Source organism: Wasmannia auropunctata, unplaced genomic scaffold (genome assembly GCF_000956235.1).
Source record: "Wasmannia auropunctata unplaced genomic scaffold, wasmannia.A_1.0 LD335086.1, whole genome shotgun sequence".
NCBI classification, from domain to species: domain Eukaryota; kingdom Metazoa; phylum Arthropoda; class Insecta; order Hymenoptera; family Formicidae; genus Wasmannia; species Wasmannia auropunctata.
Genome location: NW_012027804.1, coordinates 61,257 through 72,535, shown reverse-complemented (window position 1 = coordinate 72,535; position 11,279 = coordinate 61,257). Strand labels below are relative to the sequence as shown.

Here is an 11,279-nt window from a genome sequence, read left to right as displayed (position 1 = left end):
TAGCAAAGAGATAGGAAAAAAAATGTATATAAAAAATGTATAATAAACATTTTATAGTCTCGACAATAATTATCGAATCAGTTGAAGCCTTATTTTTTCTTTTCTTAATATCTTTAACGATCTTATCCTTAATTACATATCCCTTAACCATCTTACAGTTTTATTGCCTCCTTATATTGGATTAATTTTAATTAATGACTGGATTCTCATTCTCATCTAGCTGCTTGACTGTGACTTGGGTGTAATGCAACGACGACATATCAGAAACTGTACGAAGCGTATTTATATTTCCGTGAATTATTCTAAGGAATTACCATCGTGATTTATGGCAAACATTTAAAAAATCTGCGTAAATATATATATGCTTTAATTTTTTTCTACTATTGTAATTGCGATATATGACAAATAATAGAAATTCTGCGTTAATATGTTTTTAATTATTTTATATTAAATTAAATTGAATTATATTGATCCACTGATGGCTTAATGTAAGCCGAAATGTCTATATCTTTTTCGAAATATAAGTTTGTTATTGGCTACTATAATATCTAGCTTTTGGCTTATTTGTCCTTGATTATCAAACCTTGATTAATTCTTAATTTATTGAGCTTAAATCGTTACTTTAATTAATAAAATTATTTTATTATAAATAAAGCTATTGAAGAAAAACATTTGCAAAGTTTCATTAAACACTCATGCACTAAAAATGGAAATTGCACCTTGCAGGTTATTAATGCTTACAATAATTACAATAATTCGTCTTTGCTAAATAATTACGTTGAGACAGATCTATACATGAAACTGAAACATTTAGATTTTTACAATATAAATTTTGCAAAAATTATTTATTTATTAGAGCTTGAATGTAGGATGTAATATCGGTAGGGATTACGGAATAAAACTATACTTATTACTTCTTAGAAAAATCGTGTCTTTACTCGCTCTCGTTAACAATTGAACAGAACTTAAAAACGTGGCATCGCTGCCAACTGAAAAATCATACATACAATACCAACCTACGATGAGGCGCCATCGGTATAATTAATAATTCTATATAGAGCGCTAAATATGAATAGAATACCTAACATAATAATATAATAATTATCCATATAATAATTATCTGCGGTATTTATTGAGGAGTAATATTTATTAAGCAGTATTTATTAAGTTTTATCTTTTTTTTAATATTTAAGTGCATTTAAATATTTCTTGACGTAAAGTAATTGTTATAAGTATCAATGAAAAGTACTTATTTGTGTGCAATAAAAAATTGAATTAAATTGTAACGTAAATCGACTTAGATATTTAAATTATTTCCGACCTGAAACGAGCAAGTGGAAAGTCGAATCTGATCGGAATGTTAATTAAATATTTAATTATATGGATAATTAATAATCAAAGCGCAAACAACTAAACGCGCAGAAGGTACCCTTAACAAATTATTGATAAGAATTACAGAATCTGGGTACTGGATCAAATTTAATGTATCAATTTTAAAACAATTCAGAATTAATCGAATAGATAGACTAAATCCAATAAATTCGGATAATCAAGCATAAAACAAATGTGAATAAACACGAATGAAAAACTTGCTTCGAATGCAAGAACGATACTCATCAAAGTGTACTCACACTCAGTATTAGTCAATATTATTCGTACTCTTCGAAAAAGATTGTTCGTACACATTCGATAATATTTGCGGTTTGTTTGATCCGATTAAAATGTAATAATTAAGTTGCAATTTAAAGACAAATTGTAAAAGTATCATCTTTATTTCTATAATTAAAAAAGAAATGTAAATTCCAATGTAGATCCGTGACAGAGAAACTCTTGAGAGACCTCGTAGAATCTTCTTCATCAGCAATAGCTTTTCGTAGACAATTCGTATCACACGATATAAATCTATACGTTCCTGTCGAATTTCGTGAGGTCGATCTTAGATTTTCATTGGACAAGCATTCTCATCCTCATCCAGAAGCTTGTTCAACGTGCATAGTACCACTTCCTTGAATTGCCTGCGCTTTTTGTCGGAGAGTTTCATAATATCCGGGATGAGACTCCGATAGAAAATCAATTCCGGATCGTTCGAGCCATGAGCCTTCAATTCCGTGAGGAGAAAGTCGATCGCGGGTGCAATCGTATCCTTGGATCTCAGCGTCTTCACGTCTTGTTTGCAAGGAGTCGAGAGTTCTTTCTCATTCGGCCGGTTGTCCTCGAAGTTGCGAATATGCTGCGATTGCTGTTGTTGAGCCTCATTCGTTTGCATCGCGAATTCGATTGGATCTTGACTACTGATCGACTTTTCCTCCCAATAATCCATCTGACTATTATCCAGGTTATTTTGTTGATTTGCATCAATATATAAAAAATCGTTCACGGTAGATGCAGTGTTTTCGTTTTTGATCGTAGAAACCTCCCGTAAAGATGAGTTTCTCACCTCGTGTTCTACGCAATCAGGAAGAAGTAAAATATAAATAATTCTTATAAAAAATATATAAACATAAAAAAAGAAGATAGGAAAAAATAAAAATTCAAGATCTTTTGAATTTTATTTCAAATCGCGAACTATGGTTACTCAAATCATTTTGTTTACTAGAGAATTTGATCAATTATTTAGATACTGATGGAAAAAATTATACTGTAAATAATAAATAGATAACCAGAACTTTATTCAAGTAAATATTATAGAGAAACTGCAGAAAAATACAAACTTTTTTCATAAGAGATCTACATGTTAATATGACTAGCAAACAAAGATGAAAAAAAACTATTGTTTAAAATACAAATATCACGCGAATATTAAAATGTAAATATCTTAATTCGTAGAAATTCGACCGTATTTGTAATTTCATGTTCCGATGCTGTTTAATATGACGAATCATCGGATGATGCAGAACATAAAAGGATCAGAGAGAGTCAGAGAGAATTAATTGAAAGGGGAGAGGAACTTTGAGGGCGCGTGATTTACAATTATAAAAACTACGGCATTATAAGAATCAGGATTGGGTAAGTTAATATATTTTTTTAACTCGCTAAGTTAAGTTAAAGTTAAAAATCTAAAAGTCTAAAAATTTAACTTACAATTAGTTAAGATACAAGTTAGCCCATAATAAAATTAATTAAGTTAAAAGTTAATAACAAAAAATAATAGAAAAGTTAAAGCTGAATTTTTTATTTTATAATTTTAAGGTTTTTAAATAAACTTTCTAAATAAAGTGTATATTTGTTACACTTATTTCTATTGAGCCGCGGAAAAAGGACCGATTTCGAACTTTTTCCAACGTGATTTAATGCACAGAAGGTCCGCAAACAGTAATTCCTTCCCGCGGCCAGACTATATTTATTATATTATTACAATTGCCTTGATTTGTGTTCTCAAATTTGATTTGTGTTTGAAGACACTAACATAGACAAGTATTTTATTTTGGGTTTACAAGTAGCACTGAAAATGTAACTTCAAGAAAGTTAGATCAAAAGTTAATGGTTACTTATAAAATGTAACTAAATTAAATTAAAAGTTAAGAGCCTAAAATATAATTAAGTTAAATTAAAATTATTTAATTTTTTAACTTTTTAACTTAACTTTCATCTTTTTAACTAGGCACTTATACCCAACTCTGATAAGAATACGTATATAAATTCAATCGCGTACAAAATAAAAAGTATAAGAAAAAAATATAATACTTAAAATTTAAACAGATATTTTTTCTTACCCAATTTCTTGAAGCGACTTTTATCGCTGCAGTGTTTTGCTATCGACACGCGGGACGCCGTCGGCTTTTGCCGTGTTGCCAGAGTCTTATTGCCAACTTGAATATGAGTTCGTCTTGGTTTACTCTTTTCTTCCAAGAATTTCATTGCTTGGTAGGCGAACCATTTACTGCGATAAACTCCGATCGTACCATTGCCGACCGATGATTTAGATTTTTCTTTTTTGACCTCGCGATAGAAATGGCTCTGAAGATTCTTCAGTTTCCGCTCAATCTCATCTTTCTCGACATTGAAATGTGTCGCGAGTTCGAGCGTGACCTCGTGACGTTTCTGCCGGTCCTTGTAAGCGTCACATTGAGTATCCCACAGCATTGGTCGTTGCTGAAACATCACGATCAGCTGCAGGACCTTGTCATATGGCCATTCCGTAACGCTCTCCATGATGGCGATCGAGCCGTGACTGAGTGAATGAGCGAAGAACGGGCCGTCGGCATTGAGCGCGCGGCTTCCGGCACGGTCGATGCATTGTGGCGCCGGCAATGTAGCTTTTGCCGCCGGCTGTGTCTGAGCCGCATGCTCTCGTGGGGACGCGGCTTTACACGGTATAACGTTGCTGCATATCTAGGACGATATTTACAGTCCGACTATAAATTTACATTTTATATATGATCTTAATTAAGACGCTATACGATCATTTTATTAGCTAAATGAAATCTTAAAAACACATTAAGATAATTTTAAATATAAAATCGGACTGTATATAAATATTGTTTTTAATCCTGAGGTCGGTTATTCAAATATCAATGGTAATCATAAATTATCATTGTGTCGCATATATACATATATGTATGTATATGCATGTACATATGTATACACACATATATATACTATATATAGTATAATGATTTTTTTGTAACACCCTGTGTACACAGGGTGTCCCATTTTAATGTTCCACCCCAAATAACTTTTTTATTTTTTATTTTAGAAAAAAATATTTCAGAAAGTTGTATGGCTTTGAAGGGGATATAAGATGATAACATTGATTTGACCCTGAGTGGCGTCGTCAAGGTCAGGACAAGGTCACTTTGAATTTTTTAAGTAGAACTCTCTATTTCTCATTACATATTCTTGTAGCTTATGTCGAGAGCTTTTCAAAACATATAAATAAAATGTATTTTGCTTAAATAAATCTTGAGTTATGAAGTTTGAAAGTTACAGTACCACCGGCATTAGTATTATTCAAAGTGTCCGAACAATGGCTGAAACCTTTTGAATGTTCAGGATCATAATCTTGACAACATGTGTCAAGGTCATGATCATTGGAGATTGTTTCCCTTATTTTCATTTTTGAAAATTATTTTATTTTTTGAAAAAAAAGAAACAACCTTCAATGATCGTGGCCTTGACACATGTTGTCAAGGTCATGATCCTGAACAACATTCAAAAGATTTCAGCCATTGTTCGGACACTTTGGATAATGCTAATGCCGGTGGTATTGTTATAATTTTCAAGCTTCAACTTAACTCAAGATTTACTTAACCAAAATACATTTTATCTATGTGTTTTGGAAAGCTCTCGACATAAACTACAAGAATATGCAATGAAAAATGAAAAAGGGGGTTCCCTTTAAAAAATTCAAAGTGACCTTGTCCTGACCTTATAACGATACCACTCAGGATCAAACCAATGTTATCATCTTATGTCATACAACTCTTATGTCATACCCTCAAAGCCATACAACTTTTGTCTAAAACATTTTTTTCTAAAATCAAAAATAAAAAAGTTATTTGGGGTGGGACATTAAAATGGGACACCCTGTATACTGTTTAGGTTTGTTTGTTGAAATTAATATCTTTTTAATATCTTCTTAAATGACTTAAAATAGATTTCTTGGTAAAGATATCATAATACTGTCTGATTTCTGAGCTGTACGTAAATAATATAAACTACAGTTTGTGTAGTTCAGAAACTACACAACATAATGATATCTCAAATAATTAAATTAATGCTTTTTAGAGTCGACGCAGTTCTTGTAGTGTAAATGTTCTTTTATTACAAATTGTAGCAGACGTTTCAATCCTTGGATTAAGCCTTCCTCATATCTTAACAAAATATGATTCCGCAAAGTATGGTTAACGAATAAATTTATTTATTAACATGGAGACTATCCACATCTTGTCACACATTTGCTCTTTCTTTCTATTATACTTATCATTGACTTTAACTGACCAAATCATTGACCAAATCAAATTGACATATCAGTTTTCTAATTATTGAACCACGAATGAAGGAGCGAATAGAAAATATTGAAGTTATGTTGCGGCATTGAAGCAAAGTCATATTTTGTTAAGGTGATTCTTTAGTAAAGTGCCGAAAATTACTTAAGGTTCCTCACCAGGGCCCACTCAAAATCATAAATTTGCACAATTTGGATGAAATATTAAAACTACGTGTATATCTAATGAAATAATATGAAACAAATGATATTTAGTATGCAAAAGTGAGGAATAAAAAGTGAAAAGTTACATTTTCAACATTTTTTTCTCTCTTATTTCATCGATGACTAACTAGAATTTTACACACGTCAAGTTCGGTACTGCAACTTCATTATATAAAAAATTAGACATTTCTGTCGTAACTCGATTTACTAAAGAATCACCTTAAGATACATGTACTGAGGAGGACCCAATCCAAGGATTGAAATGTCTGCTGCAATTTATAATATAAAGGAACATTTACGTTACAAGAACTGCGTTGGTCTAAAAGGCATTTATTTAATTACTTGATTTATTATCTCAGAGCCTATAATATTCTCATTTATTTATAATGATATCTTTCATAAAAGATAACTGATAATCATTAGCATGGTGATAGCATAAAGATAACAATTTCAAAAAATCTCTCAAATGAGAGATCACAAATAATATCTTAAGGAATTTTTTTTAGAATAGATGCCTCAGATAAATGATAATTTATGAGACACTATTTGGACCTCATTTTCAAAATAAAAATGTTTCCTTGAAAAAATTCTTTTAAAGTTCTTATTTTGACAGCATGCTGTGTGGGAACTCGTTAAAATTAATAAACACTATAACAATCTCTTATTTTCAAATAAATAATTTACCATCTCATTATTATAAACAATAGTCAGGATGAGAGGCCAAAGACGAGCGAAATGTAGGTGTCAGTTAATTTTAATATAACTATGTGATTTTACATACTCTAGCTTCAACGAACTGCGGCCGTTATTATCCGATTCAACACAGCTTTGATTGAAACAAAACAGAACAGAAATTGTATCATCACGCTGTTAAATAATTTAATGAATACTGATGCTTACTTGCATCTAATAAATCACCCCCCCCCTCTCCCGTTGCGACGCCAAATAAAATTATTATTCAATAAAGTCAGGAGGCCAAAGACGAACGAAATGTAGGTGTCAGAGAGAGAGAGAGAGAGAGAAAGAGTTATATAATTATGGTAAACTATAACTATGATAAAATTATTATTTGGCGTCGCAACGGGGGGGGGGGATGATTTATTAGATGCAAGTAAGTACTCATTATTATTTAATAGCGTGATGATACGGTTCTGTTTCAATCAAATTAAGCTACGTTGAATCTAATAGTAACGGCTCGCAGTTCGTTGAAGCTAGAGTATGTAAAATCACATAGTTATATTAAAATATTAACTGACACCTACATTTCGCTCGTCTTTGGTCTCTCATCCTGTGAATACTCTTATTTTCAATTAAAAAGATTTTAGTACAATAGAATAAAACAAATCTCTTTAAATATATTTAAATATTTTTTTATATATACTTTTTAAAGTTTATATATTTATATTTATTATTTTTAATAATTCTCTTTAAAAACAGTTTTTTAAATATTTTAATACTTCTACTTTTCTTTTTCATTTGTGAATATTTCAAGCAAACCTTAACACAATAATGCCAACGAATTATCAAAGAAACTTGCAAAATGTATAGGTGAGTTTTGAAATGTGTCACAGTAATCGAAAATTTCCATCACGTGTAGTAGTTGTTTATTTAATTATTTAATTATTGACAAGGACACGAAGTACTAGCATCCTTCCGTATGTACGTACCAGAGAGGACTTCCACACTAATAAATATTAAATGAACTCAATAACACAAGAACCTATTAAAGCAAGAAAATGCAAGAAAGAATATGCTATGAAATTATCGCGCTGTCTAAAAGAAGTCTTGGTAAACCAAATAAATATACAAATCATCGTATATTTTTTTGTACAAGAAAAAAACAGTCTTGTCTTTTATAATTGTATCGAGTTATAAAAATTAAGGATTCTTTTAATTTCACAGTTTTTAATAAAACTGTAACATAATTCGCGAGACTTAAAAGTATCTACCATGTTAAGGATAGGTAATTACTAATTAGGCTACTAATATAGCTATAAATAAAAATTATCAAAATTAAGAATTTGCAGATTTTTAAGTTTATATTGTTTGAAATATAAAATATATGAAATAAATAAATACATAAGAAGTTGAATTATTGTAAAATAATTTTTAATATCTGCAACAAAAACATTTACTTATAGTTTTTCTTAATCAATGACAAAAAATTTTGGTTATAAATACGTCCTGAAATAAAAAAAAACGAAATTTGACTTATAATGGCTTATGTAGCGCATTGATCAATTTGTAACTTAGGTAGGATAATTTTTAAATGAGTAAATAAATCTAAATAAACTTTTGCACAAATATTTATTAAAGTTTTATTAGTATATGTAAAAATTTTGATTTAATTTGTAATCCTACTTTTTAATCGCAAATAAATACTATATAAAACAATTTTACATAAAATTCAAAATAAAAAATTAAATAACTTTTAAATCAATAATAGAATTGTGCTCAAATTTTCACACAAATACTCAGATATAATAATAGAATAATTTATGAAAGTTTTATATATTTTTAGTAATATTTTAGACATGACACATACATCCTCATCTAAAAATTTCCTTAATGTTCTTACTAAAGAAAAATAGAGTGCAGATCGCCGAAGTTGAAAAAATCATAAAAACTTAAGATCACAAATTATGAAACATTTTATAAAATGCAAGATAAGTATAGCGATATAATATGAAGTATACATATACGGAGAAAATTTTATATTAAGTTTTAATACAATTTCGAATCATATTTTACTATTTTTTGTATTATCGGTGAACCATCATGACTTTATAGATTAAATTACAACACAACATAGTAAAATTTAAAACTAACTTCACCTTAACAATTTTTTAATATTTGACATAGTAAAAATTTGTAAGTCAAAGTTATAATTTTTATTGTGAAGCTATATAATCTTTATTGAATGTATGATAGATTATGTATCATCTATTGCCCTATTGGTTAGATTGAAAGAATTCCAAGATTCATAAAAATTGCAAATCGAATACTTCTCACAATCAAACAATATAAAGTCCAAAATCAGGACACAAGACATCTCTAAGACACGTCTTTTATAGACATCTTTCAGACGTTTCTCGCAAAGATGTTTCTAAGATGTCGACGCTTTAACACATCTTATGTTTCAATTTTGAATCATATGAATTGTCTGGGTTACGTATTCTTTCGCTTTCTTCACGACACAAAATGACACGAAATGAGCACTATAACTAAACATAATATTAATATCGATTAGAGCCAAGCTTTTTTCTCTCTCGTTAAGCAGTGTGACTCGGTTGCAGCGTTTGATTGTTTCTGCCGGTTCTTACAAGTAACGTACTTATCCTACTTCCTTTGAGTCTATTTTCCTTCCCCATAAGTTCTTAACAACGAGAGTTGAATTTCAAATGTTTCGACATAACTTTTACTATGTCAACACTAATTTTTGTCACATAAATACAGTAATTTTTGTGAAACCGGCGCTCAAGCCACATTCTATAGTAGAAAGAGTTAATTTTTACTATGGTATGCAGCAAAAATTTACTCAGAAAATATTTTTTACTTGTATTTACAATACTAACTTTTATCCAGTAAGTTTTGTCTTTGTAATATAAAAATTTTTACTATGAGAAAGTATAAAAATTACATTACATTATTATTTAAAAAAAATGGCTATAGCATTTAAACTTATAATTACCTGATGGTCCGCAGTTTCTACCGCATTATAGTAATGTTTGCTATAAAATGTTTTCCGTGTATAAATAATCTAAAGTATAATGCACATTGTTGCGCGTGAAACGCTCTTCGGAGCCGTCCAGTCCATTGATCTTGTCGGGTCGTGCCATGCGTCACGTTCCGGAGTAGGTATATAGCATGCGGCGACGAAGGTGCGTATCGGAGAATGAGCGGGAAAGAAGAGGGTGCTTGAAAGAAAAAAAAAAAGAAAGGACACGCGGTTCTTAAGAGATCTCTTTTATTACGTTGAACAAGCAAGCACGAGCAGTGCTTGGGCGCGCGATTATGTGTGTTGATGCATCAAATTAATGTACGCGTAACATGTGCGACATATACATCGGACAACATAAAGATGCATGAATCTTTCACGTATTTCATAACATATACATACGCAAACATGTCGTATGGAAACATGTTTTCACAAAAATATTAGCATCTTCGGCAATCGACGCAAATTGATTGAAGACATCAAAATCCATAGCTATATCTAAAGCCCATTTTCATAATATATGGTTAACGAAAAAGTTAGCTAAAAAAAGTTAACTAAAACTTGAAAGTTAATTAAAACACACTTTCATAAGCTTAAAATCAAATAAACTAAAGGTTACGTGTACATCAGTTGACATCAAGTTAACTGGTTAAGTCCTAATCAAACGTCGTTAAACAATAAACTTCTTGGTAATTTTTAACCTTTAGATAACCATACATTGTGAAAATGGGTCTAATAAAAAACAAACAATAAACCCATTGAACTTCTTTTAAAAAGAATAAACCAATACATTAATTTAACATTAAGAAATAAGCGTTTATTATATATTACTTATTTATTACATATATAATCATCCAGATAGCCAAAAAAATGTCGGCAGACTAGCAACAGATTTGAACAGATGTCAATAGACTGACATTAATTAATCGCATTCTGTCGCATTCTGTTTCTGTTTCTGTCGACAGAACCCCAGTAGCAATTTACTGCAAGACTACTGTAAATCTGAGGAAATAGATCATAACGTCCTGCTGAAAAAAATATGTCAACAATCTGCTGCAAGAATTGTAGCATTCTTTCGCCAGAATCTGCACATTATTTCTGCTGAAAGAATCTTATATCAGTCTGCTGACAGACTGCTAACAGATTGCAGTTACGGGAAGAATCTACTTCAAGATAGTTCGATTTCTGTAGCAAATATCTACAAACAGTTTATTTGCATGTACGGTGTACGAATCTTGTAGCTGAATGTTGAATTCTGTTGCAATTAATTGTATGCAGATTTTGCTCTGCAGAAAACATCAGAAAATGCTACTAGAGTTTTAATATTCTATACCAACAGGTTAGCAACAGAAACCAAACTGAACTTGTTAATAGAATTTATCGGCAGATTAGCGACAGGAACAGAGCAGA

General features: G+C 30.5%; 1 protein-coding gene across 1 annotated transcript; it reads right to left on the bottom strand.

Moving 5' to 3' along the window:
* Positions 1–1,741: 1,741 nt before the first annotated feature.
* On the bottom strand, positions 1,742–4,167 carry LOC105457743. Its single transcript, XM_011702579.1, has 2 exons — positions 3,714–4,167; positions 1,742–2,445 (listed from the first exon to the last, which is right to left on the bottom strand). The coding sequence occupies exons 1-2, from the start codon at positions 4,150–4,152 to the stop codon at positions 1,937–1,939; spliced, it is 948 nt and encodes a 315-aa protein (XP_011700881.1). The 5' UTR covers positions 4,153–4,167; the 3' UTR covers positions 1,742–1,936.
* Positions 4,168–11,279: the final 7,112 nt, after the last annotated feature.

What these genes read in the sequence shown, in the direction of transcription:
- LOC105457743 (XM_011702579.1), bottom strand. Translation starts at nt 4,152, where the DNA reads ATGGAGAGCGTTACGGAATGGCCATATGACAAGGTCCTGCAGCTGATC. An exon ending in AAGTCGCTTCAAGAAATTGG is followed by an intron (nt 2,446 to 3,713) that starts GTAAGAAAAAAT and finishes CTGATTGCGTAG; the next exon opens with AACACGAGGTGAGAAACTCA.